This window comes from Erpetoichthys calabaricus, chromosome 10 (assembly GCF_900747795.2).
Source record: "Erpetoichthys calabaricus chromosome 10, fErpCal1.3, whole genome shotgun sequence".
Taxonomy (NCBI): Eukaryota; Metazoa; Chordata; class Cladistia; order Polypteriformes; family Polypteridae; genus Erpetoichthys; species Erpetoichthys calabaricus.
This window is the reverse complement of record NC_041403.2, coordinates 158340335-158363788: the sequence shown is the minus strand read 5'-3', so window position 1 is coordinate 158363788 and position 23454 is coordinate 158340335. Positions and strand designations below refer to the sequence as shown.

Below are 23454 nucleotides of genomic sequence, written 5' to 3'. Positions count from 1 at the left end.
TGGATGGATGGATGTATTGTAATAGCGGTGGGCTGGCGCCCTGCCCGGGGTTTGTTTCCTGCCTTGCGCCCTGTGTTGGCTGGGATTGGCTCGTGGCCCGTGACCCTGTAGTTAGGATATAGCGGGCTGGATAATGGATGGATGGATTGAAATCCAGAGTGTGCTTATAGGTCCTCACCCCCAAAGTCAATACTTTGTTGAGCCCCCTTTTGTCACAATTCCAGCTGCGAGTCTCTTGCTGAATGGCTCTATAAGCTTAGCACACCTCGCCACTGGGATCTTTCAACCATTCCTCAGGGCAAAAAAAAAAAACTGATCCAACTCCTTCAAGTTTGATGGGTTGTGTTGATGTTCAGCCATCTTCAAGTCATGCCACACGTTCTCCATTGGCTTGAGGTCCGGGCTTTGACGAGGCCACATTTCAGTGTTTCACCATTAAACCACTCCAGTGTCACTTTAGCAGTATGTTTGGGGTCATTGGTTGTTCTGCTTCATCCCAGTCTCAGACCTCTCTCTGGCAGACTGAAATAGGCTTTCAGCCCAGTATTTAGTGCCATCCCTCTTTCCTTCAATCCTGACCAGCTTTCCTGTCTCCACAGCTTGATGCTGCCACCACCATGCATCACGGTGGGAATGGTCTTCTCAAGGTGATGGGAAGTGTTGGGTCTACGCCACACATAGTGTTTCCCTTGATTGCCAAAAAGTTACATTTTAGTCTCATCTGAACAGAGAACCATCTTCCATATGTTTGGGAAGTCTGTAACATGCTGTTGGTCAAACTCCAAACGTGTTTTCTTCATTTTTTTCTTTATGCAATGACTTTTCTTCTTGCCACTCCTCTATAAAGCCCTTCTCTGTGGAGTCTACAGCTTAAAGCACTCCTATGGACAGATACTCCCATCTCAGTGGTGCAGCTCTTTCAGTGTGATCCTTGGCATCTTTGTTGCAACTCTGATTAATGCCCTCCTTACCTGGTCTGGGCAGCACAGTGGCGCAGTGGGTAGCGCTGGAGTAAGGAGACCTGGGTTCGATTCCCGGGTCCTCCCTTTGTGGAGTTTGCATGTTCTCCCCGTGTCTGTGTGGGTTTCCTCCGGGCGCTCCGGTTTCCTCCCACTGTCCAAAGACATGCAGGTTAGGTTCATTGGTGATCCGAAATCATCCTTAGTGTGGGTTGGCACCCTGCCCGGTGTGTGTTCTTGTCTTGTGCCCTGTGCTGGCTGGGATTGGCTCCAGTAGACCCCCGTGACCCTGTGTTAGGAGATAGCGGGTTGGAAAATGACTGACCGACTGACTTACCTGGTCTGTGAGTTTTGTTGGGTGACCTTCTCTTGCCTGGTTTCTAGTAATGCCATACGCTTTCCATTTTGTTATAAGGGATTTAATGGTGCTCCATGTGGGATATTCAAAGTTTGGGATATTATTTTATAAACCAACCCTGATCTCTGTGTCTCCACAACTTTGTCTCTGACCTGACTGGAGTACTCCTTGGTCTTCATGCTGCTTGCTTAGTGCTGCTGCAGAGTCAGAGGAATCACAAACACCTCTGAGGCCAATTGGCCCAAACATTATAGTGCCTTGAAATGGGGGGAATGTGCAGAAAAAGTGTTTGTTGGAACAAAATGTATGCTGTGGCCTGGAGGGGGCTCACCAGCCACCCAAACTGGACACCAGCAGACACCAGACACAAGTTTTTGCACACAGCACGCGTTTATTATGTGGAGAAGCGCTTCTCTCTTGCTCCCGACAGCAGCACACTGCATAACACCGATGAAGCACAAAGAAACGAGTACTCTCTTATCTTCTTCTCTCTTTCTCTCTCTCTGTCTTGTCCTCCACTCCTCCTCCAGGAAGCTTCATGTCTCTATCCCTCCTGACAAGTAGTGCCCACTGGCTCCATTTGAGCCGTACCCACGAGTAGTCCAGGTGGCTTGTTAGGAAGGTCTGGACTCACTCCAAAATAGTAGGGCTCTGGAGCTCCCCCTGGTGGCTGCCATGGAACCCAACAGGGTTGCAGCAAACTCCAACTCCCAGCATGCCCTGCGGGAATATGTAGTGTCACAGCAACCCATGGGGGGCTGCCCTCTAGTGTACTTGGGTAGATAATGCCCTGAAGCCCACTCTTTTGCCAGGTCCTTCCACAATAAATGAAAGTCTGCAGTGTGTACTGAATTGTTTGATTTGTAAATTTAAACCGTGGACCTTGGGGTAAATCAAAAAATGTGACTTTGTCTCAATCATTATGGAGGACATTGTTCAGGTTTCTAGACATTGAGCTGGAGGATGACCTGACCTGGAGCGCCAACACCAAGGAGCTGCTGAAGAAGGCGCATCAGAAACTGTATTTTCTGTGAATCCTCAGAAAGAATCATCTCCCCAAAAATCTGCTCCTTGCCTTTTATCACTGTTCCATCGAGAGTGTGCTTACATATGGACTGTGTGACTGTGTGTGTGGTACGGTAGCTGCACTTCCTCTGGGTTGTCAGGACAGCAGAGAGAACAATTGGTTGTATCCTCCCCACTCTGGAACAAATCTACACCTCCCGATGCCGCAAAAAAGCAATAGACATTTCACAGGATTCATCACATCCCGGTCATTGCCTCTGCCAGCTTTTGCCATAGGGCAAGAGATACAGAGCAATGAAAACCAGGAGAAACCACCTTAAAAACAGCTTTTATCAAAAAGCAATCATGGCCCTGAACTCAGAATAAAACTGCTCCGTATCATGCTCCCAATGTGCAATATAGACCTTAAGTGCAATTTGTACATTTAACAAGTGCAATTTGTATATTTTGTAAAGTACTTTTATTACTATTTGGTTTGTTATTATTTTCTCTCTTCTTGTCTTTTTAACTCTTATGCCTCACACTGAGTCGACTGCACCTTCAATTTGCTGTTCCTTTGTAAAAGTGACAATAACAATAAAGATCTATCTATCTATCTATCTATCTATCTATCTATCTATCTATCTATCTATCTATCTATCTATCTATCTATCTATTGTGAGGGATGGTCGGCCAAATATTCCGGTCCACACCTCCAAGCCACTAGATGGAGCTCTCCCAACAAAATGGAAGTGCCCCAAATTCCAGCAGGGCCATATGGACATTGTAGTTTTTATAAACAGCATTGCTGGATACCATGGGGACCACTAGGAGCCGCTGGAGGGAGGCTCACAGAGTGCTACGTGCCCTATAACCCGGAAGTGCGTCAAGAACACATGACTGGAAGGAACGACGTGCTTCTGGAGTGAAGAACTGGAGTTTTTATATGACCTGGAAGTGTTCCTAGTCACGTGGACAGAGAGGGCGAAACACTTCCAGGTCAAGGACTATAAAAGGACTATGGGAAATCCCAGAAGTTGAGCTGAGCTGGGTGGAAGGGTGGCAACGCATCTGGGAGTGAGGAGGATTATTGATTTATTGATTGTTTATTGTGTTTATTTGAAGATTGTGGAGAAGAGGGTGCTTTGTGCACGATTTGTCCTAATAAATATAATATTTGGACTTTTACCTGGTGTCTGATGTGTGGTCTGAGGGTTCAAGGGGTTACGGGGACCCTTAAAACTCTCACACTATCTATCTATCTATCTATCTATCTATCTATCTATCTATCTATCTATCTATCTATCCTGCCAACTACACTAATCTATCTATCTATCTATCTATCTATCTATCTATCTATCTATCTATCTATCTATCTATCTATCTATCTATCTATCTATCTATCTATCTATCTATCTATCTATCTATCCTGCCAACTACACTAATCTATCTATCTATCTATCTATCTATCTATCTAACTATCTATCTATCTATCTATCTATCTATCTATCTATCTATCTATATTTATGACTCAGATGCAATTCAATACTTAATCGCACCCCTGAAAGCAGGCCTTCAGACACAGTAGACTGCGTGTACTGAAAGTTAACAAGAGCAGCAGTCGTGATTTGTCTCACGTTGGTCGTTTTCCTCTGATCGTAGAGCTGACCTGTGCTTTGTTCTCGGGGTCTGCATTAATAGAAGACAGTTAGACAGATTGTGATTGTTTATTGTCTATGCAATCAAGAGCCTTACAGGAGCACAACTGAAGGTCGTTAAGGACCAGATAAAAGCAACGCTTGTGGTGAGTAATGTAAAAAATTAAAATGCATGTAAAATTAGAGTAATATTGTAATTACAAGAAAAGAAGATCACAAAACTCAGAACAGTCTTATAAAACTCTTAGAAAATGATTGGCCTACAGTGGTAACTGACCATACAGGTTAAGATTGTTGACAACAGACACGAACAATAAGAGCTCATGAATTACACCTCTTGTGAAGTTGAAGTAGGGTCAGCAACTTGACCCATGATGAGTGGCAATTCATTCTTCTCATCCCAGAGGATAAAAATAAATGGGTGGTTGGCTTCAAACACATTGATGGTGCGCGCAACAGACACGGACGTCGCCGCCGCAGCCTCCACACCGCTTTCGCTCAGCTCAATGACTGCTCGATGTTTGGAGTCTGAGATGAGGAGTGGGTTCTTCAGAGTCATTCCGCACAAATTGGGAGATTTGTAGTTACTTATGAAATCTGGGGAACAGAGAAAAGACAGCATCAGAAGTTGAAACGTCAGGTTTACAATGCTTATTCATGAATCCAGAGTTGCACAAATAAGATTAAATGAGAGGATCTACTCATAACACACTGCGGGTTAGATGTAAGACAATAACAGACCATTCAGCGTGCACAAGAGAAGGATCAGCAACCTCTCTTGTCTTTTCGGTTTTGCTCCATTCCTATTATATGAATTAGTTGGGCTTATTAATTTAATACAATGAGGGGACCAGTGGAGATATGGTGGAGGCTTGGGAGCATTTCTTTATTGTACTACCCATACAGGTGGAGGGAGACCAATCCACAAGGAGGCCCCTTGACAGGCCATGTTACAAACGATCCTTCTGGAGTGGTAAAAAGTCTAAGCAGAGCGTAACCGAAAGTCACAGGAGACACCTGCACTTGCGGATGAACCCAACATGCACGCTGTTGAGATGTTGGAAGACAAACCGCTGTAGTTGAAGACAATCCTTCATGATTCCCAGAGAATGTGCAAACTCCACCTTAGCTGGGACTGCACTGATATTCAAACCGGGGGATTCTGTTAAAACAAGAGATGAATGTGCAGCTGACACTTAGCATGACACAATCATGTCAACATGGACCACAATACTGAAGGAAAGTTTCCGGCATCTTGTGGAATCCATGTCATGAAGAACTGATGCTGTTTTGAGGGTAGAAGGAGGCCCAACTCGGTGTTAGTATGGATGTCTTAACAATGTCCTCAGTGAACATGTAATGACAACGACATAGCATTGATTGATGATCTAAAGAAAAACAACTTAATATACAAAGAAACCTTCCCAGAATGAAATGGTGATTTGTAAAGCAGAGGTTCTACAAAGAACCACACGACCCAGTTAAGAACTCATCGGTGTACTTCTAGTTGTGCTTATTGAATAGACACCCAGAATAAGTGACCAAGTAGTGTGGTAGACAGTAGGAGATAACATCAATGAGAATCTCTGTGAAGTCTCATGGGCCATCAAAGATCCACCTTTGAGTGGTAAATTTTTCCTATGGGTTATAAATTTTGTATAACTTTTTCCTCAGTGGCCTTCCCAGTCGCTGGATCCGAATCCAATTGAACACCTTTGTGAGAGCGTGGTCTACCTATAATTAATTTCTGATCATTAAAGGTCTCCATGAGGAATATGAACTTTCCGTGATTGCGTTAGATGAAATGCATCATCCTTTTCGTTATCTTTATAATATTCCTTTTTTGTGAATACCTGTGAGATGGTTATGAGTTTAGCAAAAGCACTTTGATGGAGACAAACAAGGCTCAGGTTGTTTAATTTCTATTGTTTTCATCATCAGCATTTGTTACGCATGATAAAATCCTCCACTGCTCTCCAAACCCTCCTAAACTTCTTCATCAAACCCTTTCCTTGAGCTCCCTCTAGTGACTTCTGGGAGGTGAAGCACGACCCCTACCCTTCGTAAAATTGAAACTTTCTAACCAGTTGCTTTTTTGCTTTCTTGTATACAAAGTAGAGGGAAAGTGTTGTAATCGTCCAAATAATCGACCTCGAGGATTTTGATGAAGCTTGACATTTTAGACCTCCCTGAGTCCGATTTACTTTCTCGTAGGGAAAGCATTGTAATCGTCCAAAAATACGATTTCGAGATTTTGATGAATCTCGATGGTTTACACCTCCCTGAGTCCGAAAATATCATTTTTGGAATTATGTCTGTGTGTCTGTCTGTGTGTGTGTGTGTGTGTGTGTGTAAACACGATAACTTGAGTACGCTTTCACTTAAGTCAACCAAATTTTGCATACAAGTATTAGGTACAAAACATAGATTTCGTTCAACTTCTGAGCTATTTCCGCTAACTGGAAGTGGTACATTTTTATTCACGGAGCTGCAGAGTCCGATTTTTTCAATATTACTTTTATAATAATTGTTCAATATATTATTAAATTGATTTGTTGTTGATCATTCTTTAATATGCATATTATAAAAATATAATCATTGTCTTGGTGGTTTACTCCTCAAATATCCATCCCCATATTTGAGTATACGAGAGAGTCAAGGGGACACCACTCCTGATTTATTTTTAAATCAAGTGATGTGCAGACCCAGAGTTTACCCCAGCAGTATCTAGCACAAGGCCAAACCAACCCTGGATGAAATGCCAGTCCACTGTAGATTTAGGGTCACCAGTAAAGATGACCTGGATGTTTTTGGGAGGCAATTTGATGGACCCAAAGTACATTTACACACAGTAAATGGCAAATGGAACTATGAGGCAGCAGGACTAATTACTTAGAACATCAGAACTTTAGGAAAGCTTTGATGAGAACTGGCCATGCAGCCCAGTGAGCTTCTGCATTGTGTTCATCTACATTGCCCACAATAACATCAAGTCGAGATTTGAAAGTCCCTGATGTTCTACTGTCCATTACACTACTTGGTGATTTGTTCCATATATTTATGGTTCTTTGTGTGAAGAAAAAGTTTCTAACATTTGTGTGAAATCTGCCCTTAACAGGCTTCCATCTGTGTCCTTGTGTTCTTAATGCACTCGTTTTAAACTTAATGTCTCGATCAGGTCAGGTCAGGTTGGGGATCATGCACTGGTACAGCATGTTGCCGCACCCACCACATGACAAAAAATTTTGGGATCTTGTTTGGCAACCCACCAGAGAGACATGCTGTCCAGGCCCACCCTCTGCAAATGACCGCAGTCACGTGTCACGTGTTACATGGGCATCTCCTTAGCCTGGTCCAGCCCCTCTGGTCCTCAACAATGAGGATCCTGTGAGCCTGATCAGCCCCTGGGAATTGCGCCACATGGCCGTAGTGCCGTAACTGACGATCCCTCACAATGCAGGTAATGTGCCTCATTCGGGACTCCATGAACAACACAAAGTCAAACCAATGGTACCCAAGGATTCACTGAAGAGACACAGTACCAAAGGAGTCCAGTCTTCATCTCAGCTCACTGGATAGCATCCATGTCTCACAACCATATAACAAGACAGGAAGCACCAGGACTCTAAAGACTTGGACCTTTGTACTTGTGCAAAGAAATCAGGAGCGCCACACACCCCTTTCTAGCGACCTCATGGCCCTACATGCTCTCCCAATCAGTCTACTGACTTCATAGGAAGAGTCACCAGAAATATGAATGTCACTGCCAAGGTAAGTAAACTGGACTCGTTTGACAACACAGTGGTGTTGGACAAGAAAGGTCAGAGCAGACTGGACTTCCTGAGGAGACTCGGGTCTTTTAATGTGTGTAGCAAGCTGCTGGAAATGTTCTAGAAATCTGTAGTAGGTGTTCTATGCTGTGGTCTCCTGTGGAAGCACTTTGAGCTCAAAACAAGCACAATACCTGAACAAACTTATCAGGAAGCCTGTGAACCCTGGAGTTTGCACATTATCCGGGAATCATGAAGGATTGAACCCTGGACACTAGAAGCTCAGGATAGTGGCAAAAATCGGATGCCACCATGAAAAATCCCCTCCATCCCCTGCAGGAGGCGTTCTCTTGGAACACTTTTAGCTACAGGGTCATTCCACCACGATGTGCTAAGAAGCACCTCTGGGGGGCTTTTCTGCCCACTGCTATCAGGCAATTGAATGCTTTTACCCAATGTACTTGTTATATTGTACTTGTACTTGTGTTTTGATTAATTGATTGATTGATTGCATTATTTGTCTTGTCAGTCTGTATTCTTGTTTTTTATATTTTGCTGCTGCATGCATCTGAGTTTCCCCATTGGATTAATAAAGTTGATCTAATCTAATCTAATTTTATTTATTCTAATCTAATCTAATCATATCTATTCTAATCTATTCTAATCTAATCTATTCCACATTGGACTGTTCCGAGTGTAGGTATGTGTGTGAGGGTAACCTGCGATGAGTCAATGTCCTGTCCAAGTTTATTTTGATATTTCTGATCAGTATACATTGATCGATTGATTGATTGATTAATTCATTCATTCATTGCTTGTATTATCTGTCCTGTGAGTCTGTACCCTTGTTTTATTATGTTTCTTCTGCTGTATGCATCTGAATTTCCCTTTGTAATTAACAAAGTTGATCTAATCTCATCTAACCTAAACTCAGATGTGGTCTTTCAAAAATCCCTTTGCATTATATTCTTACTCAAGTGGTTTGTGGCGGAACGCACTAGATGACATGGTAAATGTAAAACAAAGGTGAATTGAATTTAAGGAAATTATCAAATTGGCACCAAAAGTAGGGTTGGATCCTGCACTGTAGGTAGCATTGCCAAGATGTGGCACTAAAACTGGATTAAGTGGGGCCAGTAGATGAGTGGATGCCGCATATAAAAACATCATTGCCGTTGTGCATGTAAATGCCCTGCTTATCAACACATGAATTTAGAAAGCTATCACAACATTTTAATTTAAAGCTAATACATACTGATTAGCATTGTCTGGGAGGTGTCATGGTAAACGGATGAGTTTCTAATGGTTAGCGAGGAGGCACAAAGTATCAGAGATATGTCTCAGTGTAGGGACAGGTGAACTGCTGGACTGTGGACATTTAGGGGTATTTATACACCGAGGTGGGAGTTTCTTTTATCAATTTAAAAGAAAATGACCACCATGCTACTAAGATTCCATATTTTGTGAATCAACTGACCAGATTATTTGCTGGCGTAGGCTTTTGGGGCAATAGATTGACATTTGAGGAAAGAATTTAATTCAGCGCAAACACAATGAACAACTGCTGGGGCAGACCCTCTTTCTTAACCCCTTTAAAAAGAGTGTCATTGTTTTGGACCTGCTGACGAGACCAAACAACAGTGAGAATGTCATATGACATCAGGGCCAGGACAAGGGTGAGGCAAATGAGGCACTTGCCTCAGGTGAACAATGGGAAAGGGTGCCAAATTGATGAAAAATGACAATTAATAAATTGCAAAATAAAAAAGAAAAGAGAAAAAAGCCAAATATATGTGGCAATGTTCGTCAAACACCTTAAGCAAACTGACGATTCGCATTGGACGCTGTTGCTCGATGCACTCATTTCCTCGTATGATTTTGCTCTAGTAAGTATTTTTATTTAATACTTATTAGTAATAAAAAACTGTATACATAGGGGCGCAAATTTATCCTCCTGCCTCAGGTGAAAATACCTCTAGGCCCTGCTCCGTATGACATACCTCGATGCCATGTTGCAATGTTTTTATTTTTTCTTCCCTCACAAATGGCCAGATTGCAGCATCGTTGTGATTCCCGAACCCAATGACTTTCTTGACCGTCCTGTTTCAATTGTGTACAGTCCAATGGTCAGACTATCATCTGCTAAAGGAGAGGGGTGTTTCAACTTTCAGACAATACCACATTCCACTGTCACATGTGTGCGAATAGGAGTCAACCAAAGGGCCTGAATAATGGCAATTCCATGTCTGACCAGGGGGCGACGGGGTGCACTAATTGTCTTTCTCGATCCCTTCCAGATCTCTTCTTCTTCTTTGTTCGGCTGCTCCCGTTAGGGGTTGCCACAGCGGATCATCTTCTTCCATATCTTTCTGTCCTTTACATCTTGCTCTGTCACACCCATCACCTGCATGTCCTCTCTCGGCACATCCATAAACCTTCTCTTAGGCCTTCCTCTTTATTTTCAGCTCTATCCTTAGCACCCTTCTCCCAATATACCCCTCATCTCTCTTCTGCACATGTCCAAACCAACACAATCTCGCCTCTCTGACTTTGTCTCCAAACTGTCCAACTTGAGCTGACCCTCTGATGTCCTCATTTCTAATCCTGTCCATCCTCATCACACCCAATACAAATCTTAACATCTTTAACTCTGCCACCTCCAGCTCTGTCTCCTGCTTTTCTGGTCAGTGCCACCGTCTCCAGCCCATATAACATAGCTGGTCTCACTACCATCATTCTCGTGAAATCCTGCAGGATTACGGTGCCTTTGATAACATCATGTCCGGTTCCAGCGCCTTCAATAACGTCACTTCTGGCCCCCGCCTCTGATGGCGTCACTTCCACACCTGCTGATGACATCACTTCCTACACTGGCCTTTAAAGCCGCCATTTTGATTCAATACCGCAATTCTGTTTTGGACTCAGTCTTGTAAACTATCTTTAAATGCCATTTTTGCAGCCAGGGCACATTATATGGGTGGCTGCCCCAAACCTTTATGATGTCTATTTGTCGTTCTTGTGACACCACTTTCTATGTTTCAGAATATTTTTATTCTGAAGCATAATACAATAAATATGGATAACACAGTATCATTTCTTTATGGACCAGATATGCTCTGACTGAGTAGGAACTCCCTTTCACAATGATACATAGGCCAGGAGTCTTCAATAATGGATATTTATGCGATGGATTCTTATTTGAAAACAGTAAAAGCAGAGAAAATCAATCCTGCTTTTGTACTGCTTCAAAGCAGTAAAACAAGATGTATGACTTGCAGATAATTCACGACAATTTGTTTTTTTTCTGTGAGTTCCTGACACCTTCACTGACACTTTCATTGTGTTTGTTAGCCTAATCCAACACCTGTGGAAGTAAGGATAACATTCCAAGTGCGTTTTGTGGTAAATGTTGTGACTTTTTCTGCATTTGTACAACATAGAAGTACAAATTCTGGGAGGGGAATGTCTGACCTTTACTTTGAGGTATGGAACATGCATATTGAGTGAGATATGCTGACGTTATAGCCACTTCAATCAAAGTAAGTAGAAAACTGACAAACATGAGGCTGAGGGTAAAGGGTTGCACCAAATCATTCAGTTTTGTGGTTTGCTTACTCATGTCCGCAAGTAGCCACGTTAAGTCAGTTTTGGCGTCAAGAATAATTTTGGGCAGAGTCACCATGGTTTCCGTAAGTCCTGCTGCATTAAGATCCATCATCAGCTTAAGGAACGTATCAAGGTCCAGCTTTGATTCGAGGTCCAAGAGTGAACTTGGAGTGGAATCAAAAGGCAACAAGACCAGCAGACTGGTCTCCCCAGACAGCTGGAACTTAGCAACCTGTTGGGAAAAAAAAGCAAAGAAACGATTAATCAGCAGAGCATTGGAGCTACACATCATAAATATAACAACAAGTAGTTTTAAGTCAATGATTTGAAAAGAATTCATTTATAGAAATAAAATGGGTGAATGCAAAACATTAATGCATTTAAAAGGATTATCAGGTTGTATATAAAAAGCTGCAGTGACCTGTTAGATAACGTTTTCAAGGTACCCCAAGAGGCCACACTGATGTCACACTTGAGGACCACCTCTGCCTATTTAGGTCAAAGTGAAGGAAGCTCAGGTCGGCATTACAGTGGCCTCCATTTTGGGAAAAGACACCTTTTTCCTTGATTTCCCCCTCTGCTCCACAGTTTAAATTTATAAAGTAGACAATTCAGATGAGATTAAAGTGCTCATTGCAGACATTTTGGTCACACATCACTTTTTCTACACATCTCATTTCAGGGCACCATAATGTTTGGACACAGCAATGGCAGGTCTATTAAAGCCGGTGTCATATTTAGTTCTTTGTCTCGTATCCCTCACATGCAACGACTGCTTGAAGTCTCCGATTCACAGACATCAGCAGGTGCTGAGGGACTTCTCTGGTAATGAAGCCTCTAATCCAGCCATCTTCAGCTCCTGCTTGTTTCGATTATCTTGTCCCCTTAAGTTTTCTCTTCAGCATATGGAAGTCCTGCTCATTTGGATTGCAATCAGGTGACTGTCTTGGCCATTTCAGAATTTTCCATTTTTTCTTTAATAAACTCCTGTGTTGCCTCAGCAGTGTGTTTGGCTCATTATCTTGTTGGAGGATGAAGTGCCTTCCAGTGAGTTTGGAGGCATTGACCGGACTTGAGCAGATCAGATGTTTCTATACACCTTGGAATTCATTGTGCCATCAGCAGTTTATCAGCAATGAAGAGAAGTGTGCCAGGATCTGTGGCAGCCATACATGCCCAAGTCACAACACCCCCACCACCACCATTTTCAAAAGATGAGGTGGTCTGATTAAGATCTTGAGCAGTTCCTTGTCATCTTCACACTTTGTCATCACTCTGATGAGGTTCATCTTTGTCTCGTCTGTCCACAAGACCTTTTCCCAGAATTCTGCAGACTCTTTGAAGTCCTTTTTCACAAACTGTAATCTGTTCATTCTGTTTCTGTGGTGTTCATCTTGCAGTGTGTCCTCTGTGTTTCTGTTCATGGAGTCTTCTGCTGAGAGTCATCTCTGACACACACACATCGGACCCCTGAAGACTGTCTCTGATCTGTCACACAGGCGGTTGGGAGCTTTTACTTGACCATAGTGAGGATTATTCTGTCATCAGCAGTGGAGGTCTTCCTTGGCCTACCAGTCCCTTTGTGATTCCTGAGCCCACCAGTGTGTTCTTTCTTCTTCATGATACTCATGATACAGTTGATTTTGCTCATCCAAAGGTTTTCCTGATGTCTCTAATGATTTCATTTTTGTTTTTCAGCCTCATAATGGCCTCTTTGACTTTCACTGGCACAGCTCTTATCCTCATGTTGAACAACGGCAACTACAGACTCCAAAGGGTAGAAGCAAGCTGAGATATCGTATGAAGCCATGAAACCCACTTGAGGAATCACAAACACCTGTGATACCAATTGTCTCAAACATTATGGTGCCCAGAAATGGAGGGGCCGCATAGAAAAAGTGTTGTGTGACCGAAATGTATGGAAATCCCCTTAAATGAAAGTCTGCAATGTGCACTTTAATCACAATGTCTGAATTGTTTGATTTGTAATTATAAACTTTGGAGCAGAGGGGGAAATCATGGAAAAAATGTCTTTGTCCCAAACATCATGGAGAGTTCTGTAAATGTGTTTACTGTATATAATGTTGTGATGGTGTTATGCATCGTATATTGGGTTGTTTAATTCCGTGAACCTTACCATTTGTACTCATGGAACACCAGTTTCTGGGAACTCCACTAGCAATCAAATTCTATTTATTAAAAATCATTTCTTTCAAATATTGGTGACTGTCATTTCTCACTTTTCAGGTCATAGTAGCTGTAGGTCTGTTTAATGTCCTACTGGAATATTTTAAAAAGTAGCCTAGACAATAAAAAAAAGTCATTCAACAAAAAAACATTTCATTTTAGAAAACTCCAGTGATCAACTGTTACAAGTGCATTGCAAAAGAAGCCTGCAAATGAATTCTGTTAATGCTTTCGGATGATTACAGCTTTCACAATTTAGTAGGACGTGTACAATGGCAGCTAGAGACGCCAAAGGGTAGAAGCGAAGCCGAAAGATCGTATGAAGCCGTCAAGCACACCTGAGGATTTCTGTAGTCTACGCTCGTTTGTTGCACTTTTATTTGCTAGGCACACGCTTTCAGCAGACGCAATGGCGGAAGCATCCACAAAAATAAATTTCCTGACACAAATGTTCGGGAAGTCACGTTATTCTTTCTTCTGGCTGGTTCAGTATTTCAGAAATTGTTCAATTCCTGCTGATGAGCTGAACATACGGTGTTAAAGTCAGCTGCACAAGCTCGACTGCAGTAGGGTAACACGTTAAATGTGTTTGTCACATAGTCTGATTACTTTTAAATGTAACAAGTAATATAATGCAATGATTATATTATTGAAGTAAAAGTACCTGGGTTATTCTAATTCCTGCAGCATTTTGTGTAAAGAGAGAAGCACACATAGCAGATCCTTTGCGAGGCTCAATCGCACCGCCAAGAAGAAAGAGGTTACTGCATCCTTTCAGTTACAGGTAATAGAAACCTCTAAGTTTGACTAAACATAAGACAATGATCACAGGCGTCACGCTTATTTTTGGATACACTGTGGCCGATGATGACGCTTAACTCTTTTTGCACAGTTTAATAATGTCAGAGTGTTTTGACAACGGAGAACTCCAGGAGATTACTTGAGTATGTAAATGTGGATTTTTAAGAAATCCAGGATTCTGCCCTAAACGGTTATGTGTGTGCATGTAAAAGGGCACATTGAGAAGTGGGTGAAAACCAGAGCACCCAAAGAAAAAAAATGTTAAATGGTGCGACTCAAACCATCTACACCTGAACACCAGCAAAACCAAGGAGCTGGTGGTGGATTTTAGGAGACCCAGGCAACTCCTGGACCCCATGATCATCAGAGGTGACTGTGTGCAGAGGGTGTAGACCTATAAACACCTGGGAGTGAAGCTGGATGATAAATTAGACTGGACTGCAAATACTGATGCTCTGTGTAAGAAAGGACAGAGCCGGTTATACTTCCTTAGAAGGCTGGCGTCCTTCAACATCTGCAATAAGATGCTGCAGATGTTCTATCAGACGGTTGTGGTGAGCACCCTCTTCTACACGGTGGTGTGCTGGGGATGCAGCATAAAGAAGAGGGACACCTCACGCCAGGACAAACTGGTGAGGAAGGCAGGCTCTATTGTAGGTATGGAGCTGGACAGTTTGACATCTGTGGCAGAGCGACGGGCGCTGAGCAGACTCCTGTCAATCATGGAGAATCCACTGCATCCACTAAACAGGATCATCTCCAGAGGAGCAGCTTCAGCGACAGACTGCTGTCACCGTCCTGCTCCACTGACAGACTGAGGAGATTGTTCCTCCCCCACATTATGTGACTCTTCAATTCCACCTGGGGGGGTAAACGTTAACATTATACAAAGTTATTGTCTGTCTGTATACCTGCATTGTTATCACTCTTTAATGTAATATTGTTTTTTGTATCAGTATGCTGCTGCTGGAGTATATGAATTTCCCCTTGGGATTAATGAAGTATCTATCTCTCTATCTATCTATCTATCTATCTATCTATCTATCTATCTATCTATCTATCTATCTATCTATCTATCTATCTATCTATCTATCTATCTATCTATCTATCTATCTATCTATCTATCTATCTATCTATCTATCGGTCAATACCAACATGGGGAGAACGTGTGCGATGCAAACAGACAACAAGTGGTCCCTAAAGAGTGTCTCGATGTATGCTCAATAATCCAGGTAAGGAAATTCTAGAAAGTTGATTCAGTTCATCTGGACATAGTTCTTTTCCAGGGAGATACGTTACATAACTCATCCAAGTGACTTCCCCAGTCTTCCTCAGTCCCTAAAGAGTGGTCTCTAAAGAGCGAGGGGGTGTTTGTTTTATCTTTCACCTTTAAAAAGTAATTGTCTTTTTTGGCATTGAACTGTATATAAATTTTATAATTTGGTCACTAGTACTAGGGTGTTGTACCGTGTCAGCCATTATGGATGGAGTGAGATGTCAAGCAGAATGACACCTTACATTGACTAACTATAAAGATTACAATATGCAAGCTCAGGCCCCTTCTTCCTGAGATGCCTCGAAAGCTTCCATATTGTAATCTTTTTAGTTAGACAATAAAAGGTGTCATTTTGCTTGACTTCTCACAATCATTTGGTCACAAAAGACAAAAGAATGGTCCATTATTGGTGCACGTATGCAACTGGTGGTGAATGTTTTCCTGTCTCAGACTGAACCAGTGTCCAGGACTCCAGACCAGTTCAAGTCTGTGGCTGCAGGTTCACTGCCTAGACTGGTCAGGTCAGGTCAGATTGGGGGACATGCACTGGTACGGCGCATTGCTGCACTCACCACACGACGAAACAGCTCAGGATTCTGGTTAGCAGCAGGTAGACACACAGTCCAGTCTCACCCTCTATCTGCCGCAGTCAGGGGGTGTCCCCTTGGCCTGGTCCTCAACAATGCAAGCCAGATCACCCTCGGGTAATGTCGCCACATGGCCGTAGTGCCGTAACCGACGCTCCCTCACAATGCGGGCAATGTGCCTCGTTCGGGACTTCGTGAGCAACACAAAGTCCAAACCTAGACTGGGATTTCTGAAACTGCCAGTCTGAGAGAGCAGCTCAAAAGAGAGATGAACCGGAAGAGGGAAAGCAAAAAACACTACCTTGGCTTTTAGGTGGAAGTCGGTTTTTAAAAACAGCTTGTAATTTTCACTCCTCATCATCTGCACTTGAACAGTCTTCTCTGGACACCAGAAGGAGTCCATTGTTGTGTTTTCAGGATTAAACTGTGTCAGCCATGTCCCTGCGCACAGAAAATATGACTACAGTTAATAAGACCATCGGTTTAGAAGCATCAACATGACAAAAAGGGAGTTGACTGGTGACTGGAGCTCAGATGAGAGGATGAGAGGATGACACGGTGACGGTTATCTCGCCTATCTTAGTGCTAAAGAATTCTATTCCATTTTCTAGGTGGCAAGTTTAAGGCAAGGAAAGAGCAACCATGACTTTGGCAGGCTGGAACAAGGAGACCCTTCAATAATTCACTTCTCATTATATCAGTGTCACAGTCCGGCACTTACCTCTTTACACTCAACCATCACAAGAAACAAAACAGAATAAAAATAAATAGACCATACATAAAGGAGCAGAGGGTGTAACAATATCATCTTAATAAATAAGTCTGGCCATACCTCAATCCACCTCTGACATCAGGTGCAGGACAAGACCTCCTCACAAGGCACACTTGTGCATGTTGTGATAGACCACGTGGGTTTGCTGGCATCACGGCCAGGGTGGGGAGGCCTTTTTAAAAGAAGGATGAGGCACCTTAACTCCGATAATTTATTGGAGATCAGCCAATCTGGCTTTCGCCGTTATCATGGCGTCGAGACGGCCCTCCTGAAAGTATTTATTGACACCTCTCTCATTACCGACTCAGGTGGGGCAGCAGCCCTCATCCTCCTAAACCTTTCTAAAGCTTTCGACACTATTGACCCTGAGACCTTCCTTAAAGGGGCTGCTCTTAACTGGTTCAGGTCATTTCTTACTGGTAGACACTTTTCAGTGACTTTCAATCCCTCTTCCTCGTCTGCTGCTCCTGTTAAATTTGGTGTTCCTCAGGGATCCATATTGCGTCCTATTTTATTTTATATATAATTTATTTTCCATATTTTGTCATCCTCTAGGAACTATTTTTAAGGAACTTTAATGTTTCCTTTCACTCTTATACTGATGACACATAGGTTTATATTCCTCTGTGTAATTCTGCAATGAGGGTTATGTTAGGAAGGGCAGATCAACATGCGGACAACAATACATGCCGGATTGGTTGAGTCCCAGGTTAACAACGACCGCCAACAGTACTGTTAGCCAACAGGGTGCTGGTGGATATTGGGCTACTGTTGGCTGAAGAAGGAGAAGAAGAGTGGGGAGAGACGTGTCCGGAGGAAAGAGGAGAGGAGGAAGATAAAGAGAGTGGAACTGAGGGTCAGAACTTTGAATGTTGGCAGTCAAGAGGAAAAGCAGAAGGCCTAAGAGAAGGTCTATGGATGTGGTGATAGAAGACAGGCAGGTGGTGGGTGTGACAAAGCAAGATGGAGACAACAGGAAGTTATGGAAAAGGATGATCCACTGTGGCATCCCGTAATGAGAAGAAGAAGAAGAAGAAGAAGAAGAAGAAGAAGAAGAAGAAGAAGAAGACGATTTTATTTATTTAATGCCTTTAATACAGGGGTCCCCAACTCCGGTCCTGGAGGGCCCCAGTGGCTGCAGGTTTTCATTCTAACCCTTTTCTTAATTGGTGACCTGTTTTTGCTGCTAATTAACTCCTTTTACATTCCTTTGACTTATTTTATATATATTTTATTTTCCATATTTCGTCATCCTCTAGGAACTATTTTTGAGGAACTTTCATGTTTCCTTTCACTCTAATACTGATGACACGTAGGTTTATATTCCTCTGTGTAATTCTGGAATGAGGGTTACATTAGGAAGGGCAGATCAACATGCGGACAACAATACATACCGGATCGGTTGAGTCCCAGGTTAACAACGACCGCCAACAGGGTGCTGGTGGATATTGGGCTACTGTTGGCCGAAGAAGGAGAAGAAGAGTGGGGAGAGACGTGTCCGGAGGTAAGAGGAGAGGAGGAAGGTAAAGAGAGTGGAACTGAGGGTCAGAACTTTGAATGTTGGCAGTCAAGAAGAAAAGCGGAAGGCCTAAGAGAAGGTCTATGGATGTGGTGATAGAAGACATGCAGGTGGTGGGTGTGACAGAGCAAGATGGAGACAACAGGAACTTATGGAAAAGGATAATCCACTGTGGCATCCCATAATGGGAAGCAGAAGAAGAAGAAGAAGAAGAAGAAGAAGAAGAAAAAAGAAGAAGAAGAAGAAGAAGAAGAAGAAGAAGAAGAAGAAGAAGAAGAAGAAGTAGAAGTGTAATTCTGCAATGAATTGGTTGCACAACTGAAGAACTAAGATACTAGACGGCTGACAATTTTCTCGATCCTAATCAAAATAAAATGGTTGATTGCTGATTATTGGTCCTGCAGCCTAAGCTCAAACGGTTTTGAACTCCTTGGCTTTTTCCTGGACTTTTGTAAACCGTAAGTTCAGAATCGTAGGGTTATTTTTGTCAGTGATCTCTCTTTTGAGAAAGAGATTCGCTCTGTGGACAAGTTGCTTTGTCCAACTTCTTCTTTTAGCCAGGGTTAAGCCCTTTTTCTGTCCTACGTACCATGAGAAAATTACTCATGCTTTTATTTTAATTTTTTTTCTCGGCTTAATTGCTGCAACTCATTGTATTCTGGGGTCAGCAAATCCCTGACATGCTGCCTGCAGTTGGTTCAGAACGCTGCTGCTCGGTTTTTGGTTGGAGCTAAGAACTCCAATGCTAGCCTCTTTCCACTGGCTACCAGTTAGCTTTAGAACTGATTTTAAAATTTTGCTGCCGGGTTTTTAAATCATTACATGGGTTTGCTCCCAGCTGTTTAATTGTGTGTTATACACCTGCCATCCTGAGGGCTTAGATCTGCCAGTCAGTGGTCTCTTGTGGTCCCTCACACAAAGTGCAAAACTAAGGGGGAGAGTGGCAGCACCTCATCTGTGAGATTCCTTACCTCATTACATTAAGGAGTCTCCTTCAATTGAACTGTTTAAAACTACAGACTGAAGACGCATTTCTCTTCTCTCGCTTTCCGAGAACTTCGGAGATACTGATGGGTCCCTCCATGTTTGTTTCAATTTACTGCTGGTTGTATCGTGTTTTACTGTATTTTCTATTTATTTTATTTTATTTTTATTGTATGTTTTAATGTAAAGCACTTTGGCTACAGCATTACTGATGTTGTTTTAAATGTGCTCTTTAAATAAATTGACATAAATTGACAAATCCCAACCAGGTTGGTTTGTGATTCCTCTCCTGGTTGGGCGGCCATTATAATGGATGGACAGGTGGGCGACTGCATCCCAGGGCCATGTGCTTCCCCACTGGTGACATATGTATCTTATTTTGATACCTGCAGGGATGCATGGGAGTTGTAGTTTTGGTGGGCCGCCCTATTGGGGTCCTTGGGTATCATTAGCAGAGTCTCCTATCATGGGGAGGTTCTGTCTGACCTCGAAATGCTTCTTGGATAAAACGTGATAGCACTGGAAGTACTCGCAGGATCTGGAATAAAGAAAGCTGCCACCGCTTCAGATTCAGGAAAGCAGTCGGACAAAGCTCACCAGGGTGGAGTGAAGGGGAGAGTCATACTACTGGAGCTCTGGAGTGTATTAAGATATTTGTGCCAATAAATCTCTTTATTGGCATCTGGGACTGTGTCTGTGTTGTTGTGTCTGGGGTGTGAGGTGCTGCAACGCTCCCTAGTGGTTTGCAATGTCAAATGATTTTAGAGGTTGTTAAAGTATTTTGTCACCTATTAGACTGCCAGCCTGATAAGCAAACAGTCTCTTGGTCCTCAAGAACATCAGTTTATATAAGATGCCACAATGTGCCAACTTGTACTCTTTTACCAAATTAAAAAAAAATCCTTTTAAGTTTTCAGATACACTTTCCGCATGGCCTTTGTGTTCCCAGCCACAGATGGAGCCGGTAGAGTTTTAATTCTTACCTTGGTAATAGATGGCATTCAGTATTATGATATCAGTGTTTGCACCCACATCGTCCACCAACGTGGTGATCTTGTGCTGCGTCTTTTCAGAGACCCACTGATTGATCATCTCGGCGTTCACTGAGCTCTCATTTGTCAATTGCTCAGGCAGCACTCCGTAGAACTCTTGCGATTGGTTGATGAAAAAAGGCTGCATTTCAGTGCCTAATCAAGAGAAAAGTAAAATGAGAAACGTTTAAAAGAAAGACGAAAAATCAAAGTGCAATCACCGGTCATAACATCAAATCAACTACTAATCAGGTAACTACAGGGATGTGCGGTCAGGGGAGGCAGAGCCACATGAAAAATAAAAAAAAACAAACTAATAATAATAATAACATAAAACAAATGTGTCCAATGGTCTGTGCTATAAATTTGTTTTCCAATAATTTTGATTATTTTTATAGTCAAAATCGCTGAATTTGATATCCTGTTCAAATAAAGGGGAGAAGCGTGAGGTGCGGCAGCGACGAGCGCTGCTTGATGAAGGACCAAAATTTTTAAATGGATTTTAGTAGAAGGCTGCAACGTGACAAAAGTGAAAAGGGTCTGAACACATTCTGTGAAACGTCATATGGGTGTCCTCAAGATGGCAGTCAGTGAAGGCAGAGAATCAAAAAGCAGGAGGAAGAATGAACACTGGCAACGATTCATTTTGAAACTGACATATTGTTGTCACATTAATGCTGTTTTAAATTGTTTCTGGCCACATATAAAGGCTGGCATGCATATCTTTATGAGCGGCATTCTCCTTTAGGCTGGTTTGCCTTCTTATCATTTCTTGCATCCTTTCCTTAATGTATGTGATTTAGTGTCATCTGGAGTAAGTGGGCACGTGTGGATGTGCCGTACCCCTAAAGTCTTCATGATGTTAGATGATGCACTGAGACAAACGTAAGCTTCAGTCTGGTGGTCCCATTGTGGGGCCACCATACTTACAGGACCCAACATGACAATATAAAAAATAAAAGAAAACAAGTCACCTGCCCCGTGGAATATCTTGGAGGCAGTCAGCAGATTGAGGGACGTCTTAGCAACGTGTCTCATCTCCTCGTGAATACAGGTGAAGTTCTCCGGATAATGCAATTCTTTTTCGAGGTCTCTACGGCTGTCGCCTCTTGCTCCTACAATGAAAGCACAACCAGCAGGAAAGGGTTGAACCAAAGCAAAGATTCCAGTGTCACACTGCATGAGAACTCGCTCAAAGTTCAGTTCGCACAGATTAAAATGAATCAATTCACGGTCATAGGTCACCATTTCAATTTTGAACTCATGTTCACTTCATTTTGTATTTTTTAAGGAGTGAGAATAAAATGACAGATAGATTAACTTTTTTCAATTGTGCATGTCTTATACTGTATTAGGCTATTACAGCGTTCTTGAATAACATACAATAATTCTGAAGATTTTTTTATTTTAATACACTTTATTGAGTTATACCCAGCAACAAACATGTATAACCACATACAGTCATATGAAAAAGTTTGGGAACCCCTCTTAATTCTTTGGATTTTTGTTTCTCATTGGCTGAGCTTTCAAAGTAGTAATTTCCTTTTAATATCTGACATGCCTTATGGAAACAGTAGTATTTCAGCAGTGACATTAAGTTTATTGGATTAACAGAAAATATGCAATATGCATCATAACAAAATTAGACAGGTGCATAAGTTTGGGCACCCAACAGAGATATGACATCAATACATAGATGAGCCTCCTTTTGTAAATCTAACAGCCTCTAGACGCTGTCCTCCTATAGCCTTTGATGAGTGTCTGGATTCTGGATGGAGGTATTTTTGACCATTCCTTCATACAAAATCTCTTCAGTTCAGTTCAATTTGATGGACAGCCTGCTTCAAATCATCCCATAGATTTTCGATGATATTTAAGTCAGGGGACAGTGACGGCCATTCCAGAACATTGTACTTCTCCCTCTGCATGAATGCCTTTGTAGATTTTGAACTGTGTTTTGGGTCATTGTCTTGTTGGAATATCCAACCCCTGCGTAACTTCAAGTTTGTGACTGATGCTTGAACATTATCCTGAAGAATTTGTTGATTTTGGGTTGAATTCATCCGACCCTCGACTTTACCAAGAGCCCCAGTCCCTGAACTAGCCACACAGCCCCACAGCATGATGGAACCTCCACCAAATCTGACAGGAGGTAGCAGGTGTTTTTCTTGGAATGCAGTGTTCTTCTTCTGCCATGCAAAGCGCTTTTTGTTCTGACCAAATAACTCGATTTTTGTCTCATCAGTCCAAAGCACTTTGTTCCAAAATTAATCTGGCTTGTCTAAATGAGGATTTGCATACAACAAGCAACTCTGTTTGTGGTGTGAGTGCAGAAAGGGCTTCTTTCTCATCACCCTGCCATACAGATGTTCTTTGTGCAAATTACACTGAATTGTAGAACGATGTACAGATACACCATCTGCAGCAAGATGTTCTTGCAGGTCTTTGGAGGTGACCTGTGGGTTGTCTGTAACCATTCTCACAATCCTGCTCATATGCCACTCCTGGATTTTTCTGGGCCTGCCAGACCTGCTGGGTTTAACAGCAACTGTGCCTGTGGCCTTCCAATTCCTGATCACATTCCTTACAATTGAAACTGACAGTTTAAACCTCTGAGAGATCTTTTTGTAGCCTTCCCCTAAACAATGAGACTCAACAATCTTTGTTTTCAGATCTTTTGAGAGTTGCTTTGAGGATCCCATGCTGTCACTCTTCAGAGGAGAGTCAAAGGAAAGGAAGCACAACTTGTAACTGACCACCTTAAATACCTTTTCTCATGATTGGACACACCTGTCTGTGAAGTTCAAGGCCTAACGAGCTCATCCAACCAATTTGGTGTTACAAGTAATCAGCATTGAGCAGTGACAGGCATTCAAATCAGCAAAATTACAAGCGGACCCACATTTGTGCACAGCCAGTTTTTCACATTTGATTTAATTTC

At 42.4% G+C, this 23454-nt stretch overlaps 1 protein-coding gene across 2 annotated transcripts in view; it reads right to left on the bottom strand.

Annotated features, from left to right (window-relative positions):
• Positions 1–4030: 4030 nt before the first annotated feature.
• The window catches only part of LOC114659630 (plasma protease C1 inhibitor-like), a 58595-nt gene continuing 39171 nt past the window's right edge, over positions 4031–23454 (bottom strand). For both annotated transcript variants that reach the window (XM_051932548.1, XM_028812213.2), the window contains exons 8-12: positions 21488–21628; positions 20466–20669; positions 16509–16648; positions 11366–11588; positions 4031–4577 (exon numbers count right to left, since the gene is read on the bottom strand). In XM_051932548.1, the coding sequence (XP_051788508.1) occupies positions 4309–4577; positions 11366–11588; positions 16509–16648; positions 20466–20669; positions 21488–21628 (977 nt within the window). In that variant the 3' untranslated portion in view covers positions 4031–4308. The remainder of the gene's footprint in view (positions 4578–11365; positions 11589–16508; positions 16649–20465; positions 20670–21487; positions 21629–23454) is intronic.